This window comes from Podarcis melisellensis (genome assembly GCF_964234715.1).
Source record: "Podarcis melisellensis genome assembly, chromosome: 13".
NCBI classification, from domain to species: Eukaryota; Metazoa; Chordata; class Lepidosauria; order Squamata; family Lacertidae; genus Podarcis; species Podarcis melisellensis.
The window spans coordinates 16,638,957-16,659,143 of record NC_138545.1 but is presented as its reverse complement, the minus strand read 5'-3'; the positions used below and the strand labels follow the sequence as shown (position 1 = coordinate 16,659,143).

Here is a 20,187-nt window from a genome sequence, read left to right as displayed (position 1 = left end):
CTTCAAGCCAAGGGAGCTGGCCATAGCTGTCAATTTTCAGATTTGAAAATAAGAGATCAACAGCCTCAAAAATAAGGGATCAGCAACTTTGAAAATAAGGGATCAGCAGCCTCACCTGTCCCGGGGACAGTCTACGGGATATCTAACACTCCAGGATAGCAGCGGGAAACTGCTGGAATAAGGGAATTTCCCACAAAAAAGGGGAAGGTTGACAGCTATGGAGCTGGCATTTGTCCACATGCAGCTTTCCGGGTCATGTGGCCTGCATGACTAAACCTCTGGCACAATGGAACACCGTGACGTAAACCAGAGTGCATGGAAACACTGTTTACCTTCCTGCTGCAGGGGTTCTTCCTTGCACTGTTGTGCTTTCAAAATGCTAGGTTGGCAGAAGCTGGGACAGAGCGACGGGAGCTCACCCTGTTGGGCAGATTCAAACTGCCAACCTTCTGCTTGACAAGCCCAAGAGGCTCGGTGGTTTAGACCACAGCACCACCCGCGCCCCTCACAGGGCGTCCATCCTTATTTATTTTGTACTTTGGGTGAGGCATCCTCTTTGGTGCAAGAGCATTCATACCAAAAGGAATGTTTTTTGGGCTCTAACAGTGTTGATAGGGGTGAGGAAACAGGCATAGGGACCAAATGCAGTCCTCCAAGCCACTTGCCAAGCCTGTGGGACAATCCTTGGACTTTACCCCTCATTGACTCTGCTTTGCACCCTAAGTCTCTGACTGGCTGGAGTGTGTCCTCTGACTCTTAATGTCTCTTGATAGCTGGGGGAGAGAAGTCGCTCCCTCTTGGTTTTATACCTTTCAGGGAGCGGGGTTTAATAGGGAGGCCTGTACTACCTCCACATGTTGGTGGAGAAGAGCTAGTTCCTTGCTATTGCAATATCGAGGTTTTTTATCTAATCTGGAAAGTACCATGAGCAAGAATAGATCATCAAGGAGCCAGAAATGGGCCCAGGCAAGTCTAAACAAGGCCACGCCTCAGCTGAGGCACGGGGCAATTGCACAAAAGTTCCCACTGCCAGGCAATGCCACAAACAACGGGGGACCAGTTTGGTCACATTTTTGTAGCCAGCATCAGGAATGACACCTTCCGAAGCCAACAGTAACCAAGAGTAAACAATGAGTCAGTTGATATATGACTTCCCGTTAACACTTTTTAGGCCTTTTTATTCATTTTTGGCATATTCCTCTCACAACAGCCTTCTGACCTGTAGCTTTTCCATACAACATAGTGTTTTGTGAAAAAGCAAGTGGCTGCATTCCTCTGAAACACACAGCCCACTTTGGGGCTAATATATGAGTGACACTAGAAATGAGAACCACCCGGGCAGTGGCCAAATGGGTACAGGTAATGCGAGGAAACAAGTCCTTAATTTAAACAGATACAGTCAAACCTCGGTTCCCAAATGCCTCCATTTTGGAACGTTTCGGCTTCCGAACGCCAAAACCCAAAAGTAACTGCTCTGGTTTTCAAACTATTTTTGGAAGCCGAACAGCTTCTGATCCACATTTTTCATTTCCCCCCCTTGACTGCAGCTAGCCCATTGATCCTCGGTTTTCGAACTTGTCGGAAGCTGAACAGTCTTCCAGAATGGATTAAGTTTGAAAACCGAGGTTCCACTGTAGTTCCTCTGTGCTACAGTTGCTTAATTGTAATTACAAGACAACAACTTTTAAAGGAAACATTTGTTCTTTTGGCAGGGGGTAGTGAGAGGGCTGGATGGGTCAGCCTTTCCTTATGCCCCTTTTATCTTCTAAAAAGTGCCTTCAGGGGATCAAAATGTGAAATCTTGCAGAATCCAAGAGTTAAACCTGTACTTGGAAGTTAATACAAAGTTCTCAGTTACGGTGAAATGAGATTCCTGTGTTATTGGAAAACCTACATGTGTAAACCAGCAGGTACAACCATTCTAGAGTTCTGCAGTTTGGTTCTTAGCCATATTTACAAGAGAGCAGAACTGGAGGCTGAGCTCACTTGAGCCTCAGAGCATGATGTGCTAGGCCTCAGACCTGAGGCATCTGAAGGACTGGCAAAGAAGAGTTGAAAAAGAGTCCATTTTGCTACTGAGGCACTGCATTCAGCTTTGCTATCTCTGTTAGGATAAAAGTTGGGCCAAAAAAACACCTGTGAAGGCTACAGTAAGTGTGTCCCACACTATATAGCTCTAAAATTGAAGTCAATGGGGCTAGACAACCAATATGTGGATGCAATATTGTATCGCTGCCCCCCTCTTCTTTTTTGGAAGCACTTAAAAGTCATAAAAATCTAGTTGTGATAGGTGTAAAAGTTAGGGGCGAAGGAACCCACAGTGCTAACTCGTGCCACTACATCCCTCCCTTTCCCAGAGACTGTGGATCATCATCATCATCATAAATTTATTTATACCCTGCCCATCTGGCTGGGTTTCCCCAACCACTCTGGCTCCCAGCAGGTAATTTTGCCTACCTTGCCATTTCAGCCTGATCTCCCTTCAGCAGCTAAGGAGACCGCCCCCAGATTGCCTGCATTAATTGAAATTCCTGCTCTTAGGTTTCCCTGAACCGCAACCCAGTTAAGCTGAAGCACTAGCCTGTAGACAAAGAGGGAAGCAGAGTATGATCTCAGGAGGAATTGCAACCTGCATACCTGAGTCAGGTCCAACAACAGTGACCTCACCCAATAAAGAGTCTGGGACCCAGCCCAAAAAAGGTCTAACCAAACAAACGGAGCTGCCAGGTGTGTATAAAAGTGTTTCTGAGAGGTGAGCTCCCAGCCTGCGGATGTTGGATTATTCTCAATATTTCTTCATTCAGAGGAGCTGTACTGAAGACTGAGGGACTGAGACTTACTTAGGCATAAAGAGGATCACACCCTTTTGGCTTCAGGTAAATTAATTCTTGGGCGTTGCTACCTTATCATTTCTATAACACTTTCAGCTTGTGAAAGACGTTTCTTTAAATTCCACGTTTCCTTTCGCAGCGGTGAGGTAGGGCGATAATACACCCAGGTATTTTACACAAAGGAAACTTGAGGCCAAGAGCGAAAGTCACTTTCTCAGTGCTGTACAGAGAATTCACATAAGAGGTGGGGTTTGAACCTGACCCTCTTAAGATCGAACTTTCCACTAGCTATCTAGCTATTTCAAGCTCCTGGCTTGGAATTTAGAAGCACAAATGTGGACTCAGATTGATCGTGGCGATAATTGAAACAGCAGAGAGAAAAGAGCAGGCTTGTCAGCACACTTCAGCAACTTTCCAGTTGCTATGGAAGGAGAGCAGGAGCTCAAAAATGGGACCCTTCAGCAAGATGCTGCAGAGACCATCGTGATGATCCCAGCAGACATCCAGGAGAAGGACATGCCTGCCAAGCCCTCTTCTTTTCATAAGCACAGACTGCGCAGTCTGGCCATATTTAGCATCATCTGTGGCTGCTCTTGCATCGGAGTCCTAGCACTGATCTATGCAACCAAGGTGAGTTATCTGCTGCTTTGACAAGGGATGCGGGTGGGTGGGACAAGGGATGCAGTGCAGTATTTGAACCAGTTTCTAGGGAAAGAATTCCTGGAGGCTTAGGGAGGGGAAGTGGGTTTGATATTGATCATACTCAGAACAGAGCCATTTAAAATAGTGAACACGGCAAACTTGGATCCATTAAGTTCACTAGGTCCACTGTGAGTACACTTTGGTTAGAGAAAACCTTGAGCCTTTACAAATGTATTTACTGATCAGATGAAAACCCCCTGGGATCTTAACAGCTTCTGCCATTCTCCATTCTCTTGCCTTCCTTTCCAGATAAATAACTATAGCTGTGCCTCCTGTGTCCTTGCAAGTGTGGTTTTTAAACAAAAAATGGGCAGCTGGACCCACAGATGGGCAGTTACAGGACAAATGGGCAGCTAAAAAATTCAAGGCATGCCAAAGTTATATTATATTAGGCAATGTAAAAAATGACTGAGAATCAGTGATGTAGTATATCCAGGGTTGTCATGTCAATAAAACAAAGTGATAGATCCACATAATAAATGGGGTGTGTGTGAGAGAGAGAGATTTCCTGAGCACAGTATTGCAGCCGTGGGCAGGAGCCACCTCACTGCCCCACCCAGGCCAATATTTACTGCCTTTGAAGCTCCCACACATTCTTGTCACATGGTGAAACTGAAGCAAGTGCTCTGTAGAGATGTACACTCTGAAACCAAGGCACAGTAATCATTGCGTTCCATCTGGCAATGAAAGTCTGCTCTAGAGAACCCTTGGGGTTCCTCAACAAGGCCGGAGATGGTGGGTGAGATTCCCTGAGAGGGCTTGCCACCACTACTGATCTTCCCCTGCAATGTGCGGCCAGAAAGGGATGTTGGGGGGTGTTCTGGGCCATGCCATCCCTCTGACAGCCGAGCCACCCCACCTGGACTGGGAAAGGAGCCCTAGTTCCCCAGCAAGGCAGGCATTCTGTGGCATAGGCCAGATGTTCCTGGGAGGTTGGCCCTTTGGAGTCAAATCCAGAAGTGCTGGGTCCCTTAATGAGAGTCACAGCCATGCCCCTTCACATCCGTACGCCCCTTCTAAGATTATACAACAAGCTTAGAATTATATAGCCTTAATCTGGGTCAAGGCTACTAAGATCAGAGGTTGCAAAGAAATTTAGACCTGACACATATCATCAAGATACACTGAGAAAGGTCAGTCCAGAGGAGGAGACCTAAAATGTAAGGCTGTTTCTTTAAAATAAGTGACATCAATAATGAGAAACAAAAAAAATTCCTTCCAGTAGCACCTTAAAGACCAACTAAGTCAGTTCTTGGTATGAGCTTTCGTGTGCATGAACACTTCTTCAGATACACTGAAAGCTCATACCAAGAACTGACTTAGTTGGTCTTTAAGGTGCTACTGGAAGGAATTTTTTTTGTTTTGACGATGGCAGACCAACACGGCTACCTATCTGTATCAATAATGAGGTTCTCTCTCTTGGCTTTGTCCCATCCAGGCTAGTGAGAAGCAAAAGGCTGGTTCCCAGGTATCAGCGGCTGACTGGGCTCGGAGGTCCCGGAGATTGTCTGTCCTAAGTATCAGTGTCTGGGTGTCCCTCATCATTCTGGCGCCCGTGTCAGTATACCTCATTTCCTACCTCTTAACTCAAGCCGAATGATGATGACCCTGAAGAACATGTGACTTGGGACTTCCAGGATCATCTTCACATACTTGCCCAGCTGGATTTAGCAGAAATGGGTATTATGTGGGTCTTTGTTACGCGCACCCTGGTTTGGTGTACTCTTGTCAAAGCCTGCTTTGTGGAGGTCCTAAAAGAGAGGCTGTAGAAATGGAACAGCTTCTGCTGCAGACATCGGATCTCTGTGGCCTGCTTCTACGGACTCACCAGGAGAAAACATATATCTGGTTGGCTACATGGAATATAGGATGCAGGACTAGAAGGGCCTTTGCTGTGAGCTGGGAGGCACCTCCTCTTTAAGCTCTAGTGTAGCTGGGATGTGCCTGAGTTCTTCTTGAGGCAAAGCATGTGCTCTGTCCCAGTTCAGGTTTTGCTCCTGCGCATAGATGCTAGGATCCTTGGAACCGAAGGATATTGGAAACACAGGAACATAGTTTCTGCACTGTGCTGTGTTTCTTGCTTCAATCTTTTATTTATTTAATTTATTTTCAATAAGCATTTTTTTTCTGCCCATCAATTATATATGCAAAAATACAAATAAACAGTTGCACTACAGTGATTTCATGGGGGTGGGTTGTTGTTTTTTTGTTTTGTTCCACTTGTCTCTTGGGTGGACATTACAGGAGTAGGGCTGGCAGAAACAGAGAAAACATTGGACTTGGGGTCTAGTGGCAGGAATAGTTGTGCCCCCTGCCAGATGTGGTTGAACTCCAACTATCATCAGCCCCAGTTGGGATGGCCATTGGTCAGGGATGATAGGAGTTGTAGTCCCATGGCCGGTGCAACAATGAGGTGACCTAAAGCGACCCACTTCTAGCAAGCTCCACAGAGGGCAGGAGATCCTGCCGCTGCACTACCACTTATTTTATTCCAGCTGCTGCCTCTGCCTGGCCTTGGTGGTTGGAGGTGGTTACAAATTCCTAGCACCCTTAACACGCTATGGCTTCCATGGTTCTTTGCGGGAAGTCATCTGATTTAAAAATGCATTGACGTTGTGGGACAGAGCCACATGTGCTCTAAATGTGTGGGTCTGCCCCATCATGTCAATGCCTATTTCCTTTACTGACATCCGCTCACCGGTAATGACCCAGTCAGAAACATGATGATGCTGAGCATGTTTAAGATGCAGCTATTCTCCAAGTGGAGGCAAGCCCATTGTGAGAGTAAACATTCCTTTAAACATTAACGTAAAAGGAAGTGAAATTGCCTTTGTCATTTTATGAACCCACCCTGCTTCAAACTGAGGAAACAACGGCAGCACCTTGTGACGCTGTAAAAACCAGCAGATTTATGAGAAATCCAAGTCTTTAAGGTGCCACTTCAATACTCTTTGTTGTTTTATTGTTATGGAGCAGGGCAGACAATTAAAAAGGTACATTAATGCAACATACAATATGCAGAGAAGGGCCTTCAACCATTTGTAATTGGAGGCGAGAATGGTTGGGGGATCAGTCAGACTTAGCATCCTTAGCTGAGATGAAAGGTGTTAACATTCACAACTATTTTAATCACTGATTTCTTGTTACATGTAGGCTCCAAGGGAGAGGCTGCTGGTTAGCATCTGGAATTAGAAGTATTTGAGGGTATTTGTGTGATTATTTACTCTGTGGTGTGGCACAGAGTTGAGGGCCGGGGTGTGGCAGCTTTTTACATGATACATATACAACAGCTGTGTGAGTTGTATTGCCAACTTCAGCCTCATACACGCCATACATTTTAACCAGTCAGCCCCCCCCCCAAGAATCCTGGAAATTGTAATTTACCCCTCATAGTGCCCAGCACCCTTCACAAAGTACAGTTCTCAGGATTCTTGAGGGGCAGTCATGTTGTTTGACTGTATGGTGTTACACACAAGCCTATGTTGCTTTGTAATGCTTGATGCTGTTCCGAAGTTACACTTCCATTAATGCTTAATGAAAAAGCATTAATAACAGTTGTATAACCACTACTGGCAGATGCTGATCAGACAACGGATATAACTGTACCTGAGCGGTAGGCATGTGTTATTTGTTTATATTAAATTTGTATACTGCTCTTCATCCGCAGATCTCAGGTTGGTTCACAACCTAAAAATACATGATAAAACCAACCAACCAATAACCCCCTCCCTCCCACCTTAAGAAGAGAGTGAGCGATTCTTACTGCATGTTAGAGATCTCATCTTTGTCATGGCAAAATTTGGGGTGGAGGAGAGGCCATGTAGCTTGATTTCGCATATGCGGAAGGAGAGGGAAAGCCTTTTGGCCCAAGGAATCCTTTCACACTTTGTGTAGCTGCCTCTGGGTGACTGGGTGTCCTACTGGAGGGATTTTCTTCCCCTATGGATATCATGGGATGGAGCAATTTATTTAGTGCAGGAAACCTGAAGACCAACTGTGAAGTTGAGGTTAAAATGATGGGTCAGGGAGACACAGGTTCAAATGCTTATTCATCCATGATGAGCAGATGAGTGACCCTGGGCGGGTCATTATCTGTCAGCCAGAACTCACTTCACAAGACTGTTGTGAAGAGCGGAAGAGGAGGTAGGCAGGAAATATGTGCTGCCTCGAGCTCCTTGGAGGAAAGATGGAATCATCATCATTATCATCATCATCTTATTTTGTTCACAGCCAAACTCCTGATTTGCCCCAAACTGAAAGACACGAAAGGACCACCCAAGAGACAAGGCAGCAGTTTATGGAGATAGAAATAAAAGGCACAAATTCCCTCCTGCTCCGTAGAGAGACCCTAGTGTAGTTTTCGTTTTGGGGGGTGTTTATTGTGTAATTGCATAACAAATAACCGAAGGAGGGAAAGTAGTAGCTATGACCTCATCCTGACCTTTAGTATCGCGATTATGAAACCCTGAATAACCCCAATGTTCTGCTCCCGCCCACTTCCGATCGCGATTGGCCGCTGTCTTCCCCAGCCTTCGGATTCTGAGCTCCTCCCCTCAGCAAGGTTGCTCAAAACGAGCAGCCGATGGGTCAACCCGCCTGTCAATAACGCGCTTCTCTTGCCCGCCCTTGCGTGGCTTTGCTCATTGGCTGAGCATTCTCCCCTCCCCTGCCGCCGTTCGGAAACAGCCGCTTCCTCTTTTAATCCCCGCCTCATATTTCTTCACCTTAGCGCTGATTGGTTGCTGCCGCTGACAGCGCTCCCTCTCCATCCGTCCACTCACTGGATGCCGGCCTTCGACCGTCTCGACACACCCTGTTTTCTCCTTTCGCTGATTGGTGCTACTGCTCGGCCGCGCCTCTGGAACGCGACGGACCAATCAGAAAGAAGAGGAGGCGGAGCCTGGGAGTCGCCGGCTGCAGGTGGGGGTCATTCACTCGCATCCAGCAACGGCGCTGCCGGGTGAGGATCTCGGGGAGTCCCTCCGCGTGCTCGGGCGGGGCGGGGCGGCGTGTGGAATCCCTCTGGAGAGAGGAGGGGGAGGCGAATCGGAAGGGCTGGACCGATAGGCAAGGCTTCATTTCACCCTGGAGCTCTCATGAGCCCCGGAACCTGTTGACAGTGCTAGGCCACGGTTCTGAAATCTACGGACAGAGTGCCTCTGAGTATAAACAGAGTGCATTTTCCACCTCTGCATGGTTCTGAATTGAGACTTGGGAAGGGGAGTTCCAGGATAAACAGCATGGGTATCTTGTTTCAGCCGCTGCATAGATTATAGTACAATAGTTTAAACGTTGGTTATTTATATAATGAACGAAGGGCTGTCTTAGTAATCCTTACACCAGTCCTTCAAGGTGGTCCAGTATTGCAGATGTTTTTAGAAGGGAAAGTCCTGGGATGGGGAAAGAATGAGGGGTATTATGGGTTTGGAGATCTTGTAGAAGGGGTTGTAAGGATGCTTCTTTAAAATAAGTGACATCATTGTTTAATAGGGATTGTGATGTGCTCCTGTGCACAATCTGGATCAACTGCCAAGCCTGTTGTCAGTGCATGTTTATTCTGATTCAGAGGTGGGAAACCTCATGCTCAGGGGCCGAATGTGGTCTTCTAGCCCTCCCAACCTCTCTGTATGGCTCACAGCACTCTCCCCAGCCACACCCCTTATGGGCCCTGCTTTGCACACTCCTTGAATGGTTTTGCCTGGCTGGAATGTGTCCTAGAACTCTTTGCTTCCCTGAATGGAGGGTAGAGAGGGGTGTGTGAGCGTGTGTAGGAAGTAGCCTAATGTTCAAAGGTTATATTGACACTTGTTGCCCCTCCCACTTTTGTGTTTGCCCCTGTCCAGCCCTGCGTGGGGCATGTAGCCCCCAGAAGCTTCTCTAGAAGGGAATGTGGCTGAAAAAAGGTTCCCTTCAACTGTTCTTATTTGGCTATACTCTGCTTCCATGATCAGAAGTGGTGAGATCCTGATAACCAGCTGCTATAAACCACAGGATGTGCTCAGGACCTGCTTGCGGGCTTCTCATAGGCATACAGCTGGCCACTATGAGAACAGGATGATGGCCAGATCATTGGTCCAACCCAGAAGGCTCTTTTTATTTTCCTAATTTGTACAGTGGTGCCCCGCAAGATGAATGCCTCGCAAGACGAAAAACCCGCAAGACGAAAGGGTTTTTCGGTTTTTGCGACGCTTCGCTAGACGATTTTCCCTATGGGCTTGCTTCGCAAGACGAAAGCCCATAGGGAAATCTCCGGGGACCTCTTTTAAATGCTGGCGGTGGGGAGCAAAGCCTTCCCCCCCCCTCCGGACTTCAGAAGAGGTCCAGGAAGGCCTGCGGGGGCGAAAGGCTTTGCTCTCCACCGCCAGCATTTTAAAAGCGGTCCGGGATAGCAAGGAAGCGCTTCCCGCTATCCCGGATGGCTTTTGAAGGCAGGCGGGGGGGAGCAAAGACTTTTGCCCCCCGCCAGCCTTCAGAAGAGGTCCAGGACCTCTTCTGAAGGCGGGTGGGGGGCAAAAGTCTTTGTCCCCCCTGCCTGCCTAACCGGGGGCTTTTAAATCGCCCCGGGACTGTCCGGGGCGATTTAAAAGCCCCCGGACGGCTTTTGAAGGCAGGCGGCGGGGAGCAAAGACTTTTGGCCCCCGCCAGCCTTCAGAAGAGGTCCAGGACCTCTTCCGAAGGCGGGCGGGGGGCAAAAGTCTTTGTCCCCCCTGCCTGCCTTTCCGGGAGAGTGGGAAGGCAGCGCTGCGTTTTCCGCTCTCCTGGGAAGGCAGGCAGGGGGGAGCAAAGACTTTTGCCCCCCGCCAGCCTTCAGAAGAGGTCGGGGGACAGACTGTCCCCGGACCTGGTCTGAAGGCGGTTTCCATAGGAACGCATTAATTGATTTTTAATGCATTCCTATGGGAAACCGTGCTTCGCAAGACGAAAAACTCGCAAGATGAAAAGACTTGCGGAACGAATTAATTTCGTCTTGCGAGGCACCACTGTATTGATACCCAGGAGATGTAACTGCAGGGTATTGTTTCAAACTCACGGTTGTAAGGATCTATTTTGAAGGACTAAAGAAATATGAGAGTCATGGGGATGTAGCAGATGGCTATTGTACACACAGTGCAATCCTATGCATATTTGTTTGAAATGAAGTTCCACAGTGGAAGTAAGGATGTTTTGGATGGCAGCCGTATTGCAGAGAGATCTGAGTTCACAATCTCTGTGCGGTTTAGCATAGCTTAACCTCACAGGGTTATAAGGCAGTTGAAATGTTGGTCCAAGTTGCTTGGAGGAAGAAATATCAGAATTGCTGCAGTATGAGGATGGGAAACAAAGGATATAGGCTGCACCATTCACGCCTGACATTTGAAGAGGAATCTCCCTTAGATCAGTTCTGCAGTCTACTCCCCCCTGCAGTCTTGCTGTAGTTATATGGTCAAGGCAGCAATAAACCTGCCATTGTGATTGTGCCAGAGAGCTGATTCAGGCTTTTTGGTCTTTTTCTTCCCTATTTGGGGAAATCTGATGCAGCCACATTGCAGCCCTCCAACTTGTTGATTTTGACTAGTTTGATGATCTAAAGGGAACCTGTGATTTGTGTCGGAGGCCTTGCTAACTTGCAGTGGCGTAGCGTGTGGGCGCAGGGGGGGCCGGCCGCACCGGGCGCAACATCTGGGGGTTAGGGTTAGGGGGCACAAATCCACGGGTTAGGGGGCGCAAATTACTTGCCTTGCGGACAACCCACGCTACACCACTGCTAACCTGATGGCTGAAATGTGTCTGATGAAATTGTCAACTATTCCCTACCAATGGTTACTGCCCAGTGATGACCAAGACTGGGTCATTCTCCTTTATCTCTTCCATAACTCCCCTGAAAGCAGCATGGTAATTGGCATGTCTCTACCTGCCTCCCCTGACATCAGACATCCATTGCCTCTTATGTTTACTGCCCTTCTTAGCTCTCCAACTGCTGTGTTGCATTCCTTGCATTCCACCTTCCATGTTGACCTTTCAAAATGTCTCCTCTTGGGTAGCTTGAAGTATTCAGCTGTCTAAATATCACTGCTGCCATCACCCTTTGCTTTTCAGCTCTTGATCCAGAGCATTCCACATCTACAATAGGATGACCCGGGACGTGGGTCTAGAAGATGAGCTTCCGGACTGGGCTGGAGCCAAAGAGTTCTACCAGAAATATGACCCTAAGGATGTAATTGGCAGGTGAGGAGTGGGTCAGGATGGGGGCGGATAATCATGGATTGAATGATGTGCTGGGATGGGGACACATTACACTACAAGTGGATAAACTGTTTCCCTCCATATATTGTTGGACTTCAGCTCCCAGCAGCCAGCATGGCCAATAATAAGGGATGATGGGAATTGTAGTCCAGAACATCTGGAGGAGTTATGGCTTTCCAACCTCTGTCCTACATTTCTTTCCCACCATGGAGCCAATATTATTTAGAAACTTGACGTCTCTCTTGCTGTTTGTTCATCTCTGCTCCTCTGCAGGGGTGTCAGCAGCGTGGTCCGGCGCTGCATACACAAGCAGACAGGCCAGGAGTATGCGGTGAAGATTATTGAGGTTACTCCGGAACGCATGACCCCACAGCAGCTTGAGGAAGTGCGCTTATCGACAGGCAAAGAGATTGAAATCCTGCGCCAGGTCTCCGGACACCCCTACATCAGTGAGTGACTACCCACCCAGCCCAGAATCTCTGTAACCCAAATGTGCATCCCAATATTTGGGCCTCCTTCTGAAACCCTAGTATTTTCTCGAATGTAATTTTATTTTGTATAGTTGTCCCCAAATGAACCCTGCCCCCCCCCAGCATCTAGGCCTTCCATCATGTTGATGATCTCAACATTCACAGCAACACCACCATGGTGACATCTGTGCCCATCTCTACTTCCTTAATCATTGCGTGGTCTCATCCTGCACACTCCTAAATCAGGGGTGGGGAACCTGTGACACTCTGGATGTTGTTGGGTTGCCAATTCCATCATCCTTGACTGCTGGCTATGCGGACTGGTAATGAGAATTGCCCTGCCCTTAATTGTTGTCACAATGGAGGAAACCATGTTTAGGGTTTGCATTGGGGTGGGGAGCAGCAGATTGCTGGGAGTGTGGCATGTAGCAAAGTGGGAAGGGGGAGTTGAAAGGAGCAAAGGGAGGTCTGTTGGGGAGTGGCAACTTGGTCAATTGACAGAAGAGCGAGAGCAAAATATACATCAGGAGTCTTAGTTTGGTCAGAATACATTCCAGAGTTACCAGAGTCACGGTAAATGAGCCACCACAGCCGATAGAGGGTCATGAAAATTTGTGTCCTGGGTTTTTTAGACTAGCCTAGCCATGTACCATCTGAAACCAAAGGGGCGCATTGGTTGCCAAATGTGACTTCCCCCCAGCTCTTCTACTGCTGAAAGGGATGAATGCACCCCCCTCCCACTGCCTACTTCAGCAGTGTCTAACCTGTGACCGCCTCCCTTAAGCTGTGGGACTCTAGCTCTCATAATTAGTTACCATTGGCCATGCTGGAGGGCGGTAGATTCCCCCATTCCTAAAGCTACACAGCACTGTTAGCACAATAAGACTGTGGCCATGCTCTCTTTCATTGTAGCTGCCTGTCTCTAGGCACTGAGCTGGAGCTGTTTCCTGCCATCTTACGTTGGTGAAGCAATCAGCTCTCCAACTGTATAATCCAATCCCCCTCTTTCCCCTCCTTCTCTTCTCTCCCTCTCTAGTTACTCTGATAGATTCCTATGAGTCATCTGCCTTCATGTTCCTGGTGTTTGACTTGTAAGTAACAAGCTATTGAAAAGAGGAGCTGCTGTCCCACCCTGTTCTCACCAAGATGGGAAACGCCCTTGTAGCTGTTGTGGGTCTTGACCCTCCCAAGAGGGATTAAAAGGAAAAATAGAGAGACATACTTTCCCATTGCATGTTACAGGCCCTCTTCTTCCAAGATGGCGATCGGTCTGGTTTTGAGAAGTCATGTGTGAAGCCACCCTCAGAGAGGCAGCTGGGTGGGAGGAAGAGCCATAATAGTTGTTGACAAGGGAAGTTGACAGAGGCAGTGGATTTCTGCTGCTAGGCTTCCAGGCCCTTGCGGGCTGAAGTGGTGTTGCTTTCAAACCCACAATGCCTGTGTGCTTGCTGCTGTGCCTCTGAAATTCCTCTTCAGTGTAGATAAGTAGAGGTATTTTAGTGAGACATTGTGTGTAGGAAGCGGAGATGGGGAGAGCCAGTGTGGTGTAGTGGTTAAGAGCGGTAGACTTGTAATCTGGGGAACCGGGTTCGCCTCCCCGCTCTTCCACATGCAGCTGCTGGGTGACCTTGGGCCAGTCACACTTCTCTGAAGTCTCTCAGCCTCACTCACCTCACAGAGTGTTTGTTGTGGGGGAGGAAGGGAAAGGAGAATGTTAGCCGCTTTGAGACTCCTTAGGGTAGTGATAAAGTGGGATATCAAATCCAAACTCTTCTTCTTCTTCTTCTTCATGCCACCCCCATTGCATGTGGATTTACCCCGTCTCACATTCCCCTGACAGGATGAGACGCGGGGAGCTCTTTGACTACCTTACAGAGAAGGTGACCCTCAGCGAGAAGGAGACCAGGTAATGTGCCGTCCCCTCTGCTGGATCTGGGGAGGCAGAAGCTCTCTTGGCCCGGCTCCAGCTGCGATGATCTGATAAGTGGCGGCTCCTTCAGCTTGTGTCTCTCTTCTTTCAGGTGTATCATGCGAGCCCTCTTGGACGCCGTGAGCTACCTTCACGCCAATAATATCATCCACCGAGATCTCAAGCCCGAGAATATCCTCATGGATGACCAGCTGAACATCAAACTCTCGGATTTTGGCTTTTCCTGCCACTTGAAGCCAGGCGAGAAGCTGCGAGGTGGGCATGGGCCAGTCTGAGTACAGGTCTCTGTAGGGCAGACCAGCTCATTGATAGCTCAGTCAGTAGAGCATGAGATTCTTAATCCCTAGGTCATGGGTTCAAGCCCCTCGTTGGGCAAAATATTCCTGCATTGCAGGGGGTTGGACTAAATGACTCTTGTGGCCCCTTCCAACGCTACAGATTCTGTGATTCTGCTGGGAGCAGGGTGGCTGATCTGAATTACACAGCTCCTGCTAGCAGTGACTCCTGATTTGAGATTCTTGGGCACCAAACTTTATGCACCTCTGTAATTTCCAACTCCTTCCTCTTAGAGCTGTGTGGGACCCCTGGCTACCTGGCCCCAGAGATCCTGAAATGCTCCATGGACGAGACCCACCCTGGTTATGGAAAGGAAGTGGATCTGTAAGTGACATCTAGCTAACACCTGTCCCCCTTGGCGGAGGGATAGTTTTTTGGGAAGGAAGGGTGAAGGATTTTCCATGACAAGAGCCAAAGCTCAGCTGGGTCTTTATACCAGTTTTGAGAAAAAGGTGTCTACTCCCTGTTCTTCTGCCCGAGGAAATGGGAGGGGGGGAATCAGTTGTTCTCTCCCCATGTTCTGTCCCTCTGTCCCCTTGTTACTCACCACACAGTGACTATTGAAAATAGCTTGGAAGTCTACCATGATATCCTATAGTTGGCAGAACAGCTACACCCATTGACAAGATTTTGCATGCGCTTACATACTTGAGTTTGGAGGCAAAATATGGACTGGGTTTTGTGGTGTTGTTGTTTTGAAGGGGAACAATATTTTGGCAGTTTCCCATGGATGAAGCACGGTAATTTAAAATAAACAATTAAACAACAATTTCAAGATTCCAAAAAGCTGCACTAATTGTATAGGGTGCTTCCTTGGCCAATATTCCTTGGTTTTTCTGCTTTGCTGTTCTCCAATTTTGGTATTTGGGAAAAGAGTGCAGGAAATAAAGCTCTCTCCTCCTTTCCCTGAAGTTGGGCCTGTGGCGTCATCTTTTTCACCCTCTTGGCTGGCTCTCCTCCTTTCTGGCACCGTAAGCAGATGCTGATGCTTCGGATGATCATGGAAGGGCGATACCAGTTTGGCTCCCCTGAGTGGGATGACCGGTCCGACACAGTCAAAGATCTGGTAAGATGGTGAAAATCCCACCTCTTGTAACACAACTCGAGCTACATGTACATTCAACATCTCCTTTTAGGAAACATCTGTGCCCAGGAAAAAAAAAAAGAGTTCTGCAATGTGGTATTGTGAAGGATCTTACTGGCTGGGCCCAAGTGGGATTTGCCTTTTCACCAATTTCTTATTAAATCCTATAGGATCCCTGTCTTATACAGTTTATATTCAGTGTACCTACTTCTTACTTCATAGCTGCCACTATTTAATTCCAGCTGGTTGCTTTCACCTTTTACTACATGGAGTAGCGGATTAGAGGCACGGAACAAATGGAGCTGGAGGCTTGTGTTAAACAAATAGGCATCAAAGCTTATTTAATATAAAATCATAGCTTTAATGCAGGTATTTATTAAACAACATAGTTTGATGATTGCTAAAATATGTTACTTGTACTTTAAATCTGGCGTTGGCTCAAAAGAGGCTGCTACATAATTGTCCTAGTTCTCATCCCTATGCCGACCTGATAGCCAGATCTCCATTTTTCCGCTGCTCTGGTCAGGGTATTACTGAAAGAGCACAAGGTAGTTAAGGTGTCTCAACTGTTAGTCAGACTGAACTCCCATCTCTTGAGACTCCTGCTTCACCCCCTGATCGGCTTGATTCAGTTTTCTTCAGAAATCTCTCTTCTGGTCTGGTGCTTGAAGACTCAGCCATGATGGTGCTGCCTCTGAAGTCTTTCTCCTTCCTGAGGCCCACTGTCAGCTGCTGGCAATTCTGGTCAGACACCATCCTGGAAAACACCTCTCCTGGCTGGCTTCCCTCAGCCCCTGTCCCCAGTGGTTCAAAACTCACGTTCCGACTCTCTCTAGTCTCCTGACCAACTGCTCCCAAAGAATGCTGTGTCTGCCCTTATATTTACTCCCTCTGGCCAGGCATTGGGTTCTTCCTGGAGTTCCAAGTCCTCATTGGACCAATCATTCGAACGGAATGTCCACGAAAGGACCTATCACCATTTGACTTTTTCAATTCCTTGACCCTAATAAAAGGTAGAGTCCACAGCTAACTGCCATTAACTGTAAACCTAACAAGTATGGAGCCAAATCTGGTATTTTGAAACTAGCTCCTTCCTGGCAAGACTGACCCCACATGCATTATATATTTTCTGACTTCAGCCAGAAACAAAATGCTGGTTTTCCCTGCTTCTTCACACAATTAACCATTTTTATATCAAATACTGCTGTTGTAACAACCTTCTTACATTTAATCTCTGCTTTAAAAAAATCCAGTATCTTTACACCTGTGTTACACAATTCAAGCCTCTTTGTATATTTTACAGTATTCTGTTTTTCTTGTTATGGGGAGGACCAAAGAGTTAACACAGGGATCCCTGCCCTTTACCTCATAAAATCCTATTTGTTTCCCAATTCAAGCATCACATATTTCAGCAGCCTCTGTAGTTTCAAAATGTATCTTCAAGGCCTTGAGAACTAAAAACTTGTTTTTCCCTTTAGAGAGAGAACCAACATTCTCAGGATTAATTATTCTTTTTCTGCTTTTCCCAGCTTTAAGATTCATGTCTTGAAATGTGGGGTAGAAGAGATGCCAGTGATTGTTGCCCATGATAATAGATGATCGCCTGTGGCTTCCAGTACTTTCACCTCTGCCCTAATTGGCAGGTTTAAAAAACAAGATTCCATTGCAGAAACAAAGGCCCTGATTGGCAGCTAGTGGCATGAAGTGTTTGGCAAAGTAGACTGACAGAGGGAGCTGGAGAAGTGAGAGTCTGTGGAAAAACTCATAACTAAGCGATAAAGTCAGTGTATATTGGTTAGAGAGTATCAGAGTAGGACCAGAGGAGATCCTGGTTCAAATATCCATTTAGCCACGGAACTCATTGGAAGACTTTGACCCTATCTCCCAGCCTAACTTAGCTTGCAGTTTGAGAACCGTTCATGCTGTATTGATCTTCTTTCAGGAAGGGTGGGATGAAAACAGATGATGATGATGATGATGATGATGATGATTTGCCCTTGAATTGCTCAGCCTTCTATATTGGGCACCAAATATATGCCCCTCTCCCCCAAATGTCTCTTGCCCAACTCTGTGTGTGTGTTTGGCAGATCTCACGACTGCTGCAGGTGGATCCAGAAGAACGGTTGACAGCTCAGCAGGCCCTGCAGCACCCCTTCTTCCAGCAGTATGGTGGCCGTAAACGCCGGCTCTTCAATCCGCACCATGCATTCAGGGCAAGTCTCTTGATCCTCCTGCCATGCAAATGTTCCCCACACAGGAGGTGGTTCCTGCTGCAACATGTGCAAGCGTTTTCTAAAAACAATGTGTTCGCTTTTTTCCTTCATACCATTCCCACCCCCTCATGTAATCAGTGAATTGACCAAAACCAGTATGATCGATCAATTAGGGCTTCTTAGTCAGTTTGTGTGCATCCCCCTTCCCAATCTGATCATCTCCTTTCAACGCTGGTGTTTTATAGCTTTCTGGTAATGCGCCTGAAACGTTGTTTCTTCCGTAGTCCTTTGTCACTGATTCATGGAGGGTGTCTATCAATAAGTAGTGGCCATGATTGCTTTATGATATGGGATCAGAGGTAGCAGCAGGCCTCTCAATACCACTTGCTGAGGAGCAGGAGGAGGAGAGAGGGCTGTTGCATTTATGTCCCATTTGTTGACTTCCCGGAAGCACCCGGGAAGCCACACTGGAGAAGTGGTTGATTTGCTACCAGGCCAGGTTCACGGTCCTTGTGTTAATTCACAAAGCCCTAAACAACTTGGGTGCAAAGTACCTTCAGGATGGTCTCGTGCATTATACTCCCCCTTGATCACAGAGATCCTCTTTAACAGTGTTTTCCAAACATTTCATGTTGGTGATGCACTTTTAAGATATGCATCATGTTGTGACAGTAATTCAGTTTTACTAGCAAACTGGAGGTTAAACTAACCCCTTTCCAGCCCCGGGAGGAGTGTGGGGAGCGCTCGTGCGACATACCTACACACTGCAGCTGACAAACCAACGTGTCGTGACTCGCGACACACCGTTTGGAAAGCTCTGTTCAAACAGGACACATCTGGAGGTTGCCCAGGCCCCTGAGTTTCATTTGGCCTTCACTAGGCCCTGCCCTGCTGAACTCCTTATCTGGAAGAGGTTTGGCAGGAAAATGCCTTATTTCAGTCTGCTGAAAACTACTGTTTAGACCGCTCTTCACAATAGGAACTTTTTTTTTATAAAAAAACCCAGTATCTACTGATGTTTTACTGATACTTATACACTGGTTTTATTATACTCTGTCCATTGTAAGCCACCTTGATATATTTTATGAAAGCGTGGATTACAATAATTTAAATAAATGAATTGATAAATAGGAATGCTGGACCAGGTGGGTCTTAGTCTGGCGCAGCAAGTGTTGATGTTCTCTCCTGCTAACCTTCTAGGTCTCACTTCCCATATTGACACTATTCCCATCTCTTTCCCACGATAGGTTCTTGCATGGACTGTGCGGGCCTCTATCCGCATCGTCTCCAACTACCGGCGGGTGCGGCCGGTCACCAAGGAGATGCTCATGTGCGACCCCTACGCGCTCAAGGGGGTGCGCAAGTTGATTGACGCGTGCGCCTTCCGCATCTATGGGCACTGGGTCAAGAAAGGTGAGCAGCAGAACCGGGCCGCCCTCTTTGAAAACGTCCCCAAGGCCATCCAGCTTGTCTTGCTCAGCACAGAGGAGGAAGCCCCTGCATCTGCGGTGGACGACCCTCCCAGCTAAACACCTGGTTGCTGCTCCCTGTGCAACTGTGGAATCACTGGGTCCCTGAACGAAGAAAGGAGGCAGGAGCCACTTCAAGAACCGTCCCACCACCTTCCATCTCTTCTTGGGGGAACGGCAAGTACCTCCTGTGGGGAGGTATCCTCATCCTTGCATGCGAAGGGGGGTCCAATTTCCTGGGGAACAAGGACTTCTTTGCCTTCTGGAAAGAATTCCTGAGTTTGTGGCTGTCAGAAACTAAGGGTCCCTTAACATACCTGGGAAGGGCCCTGAGATTTGTGTAGGGCAAGAATACAGAGCATCTGAATTGTTAGATGTGTATGGATTAGGGAGGCTTATCTGTGTTGCCAGAAGAAGGACTTTTTGTCCTTGCATCTCTTCCCACAGTAAGAGGACCTGCTACCTCTTGCCCCTCAAAGCAGCCAACTTCACCATTGCTGAGGGATCAATCCTTGCATATAGCCAGAATGGGTGGTCCAGGGAGGAAGAGGGTGGGTTGGGATTGGAAATTGCAGAGTTCCCTTTCCCTACTAGCAGGAATTGGGACCGACCCTTCTCTGTAGATTATATTGTATTTTATTTTCCACCTGGTTGTGCCATCTTTCCACATCCATGATGTCACAATTAGAATAAAATGGAATGTGACCAAAACTGATGCCAGACTTTGGCTTTCTTTGCTTCCTAAGAAGCGGCCATATCCTTTCAGTTGGGAGAGGGCACAGAGTTGAATTTCTCCTGCGAAAGATCCAAGGGGTGTTCAATGTTTTGGAGGTGGGGTATCCTGTTGCTGCTGGAAGGGGTGTGCACCCGCGGGAAAAGAGTTCAGCTTGAGAAGAGTGGGACAGAGTGGGAATCAAAGGGACTCAAGA

General features: G+C 47.6%; 2 protein-coding genes across 5 annotated transcripts; both read left to right on the top strand.

Annotated features, from left to right (window-relative positions):
• The first annotated feature begins 2,731 nt into the window (after positions 1–2,731).
• TMEM265 (transmembrane protein 265) lies at positions 2,732–5,713 on the top strand. The gene is made up of 2 exons (XM_081885736.1): positions 2,732–3,461; positions 4,972–5,713. The coding sequence occupies exons 1-2, from the start codon at positions 3,255–3,257 to the stop codon at positions 5,131–5,133; spliced, it is 369 nt and encodes a 122-aa protein (XP_081741862.1). The 5' UTR covers positions 2,732–3,254; the 3' UTR covers positions 5,134–5,713.
• A 2,625-nt stretch (positions 5,714–8,338) lies between these two features.
• Positions 8,339–19,973, top strand: PHKG2 (phosphorylase kinase catalytic subunit gamma 2). Of its 4 annotated transcripts, none has more exons than XM_081885416.1 (10): positions 8,339–8,493; positions 11,610–11,738; positions 12,030–12,205; positions 13,263–13,317; positions 14,067–14,132; positions 14,248–14,411; positions 14,726–14,816; positions 15,405–15,558; positions 17,664–17,789; positions 19,037–19,973. In XM_081885416.1, exons 2-10 carry the CDS (start codon positions 11,644–11,646, stop codon positions 19,316–19,318), a joined length of 1,209 nt encoding a protein of 402 aa, XP_081741542.1. In that variant the 5' UTR covers positions 8,339–8,493; positions 11,610–11,643; the 3' UTR covers positions 19,319–19,973. The 4 variants fall into 4 exon arrangements, with proteins under 4 accessions (XP_081741542.1, XP_081741545.1, XP_081741544.1 ...); XM_081885419.1 differs by having other exon boundaries at positions 8,432–8,453; XM_081885418.1 differs by lacking the exon at positions 8,339–8,493 and adding an exon at positions 8,580–8,600.
• The last annotated feature ends 214 nt before the right edge of the window (positions 19,974–20,187 follow it).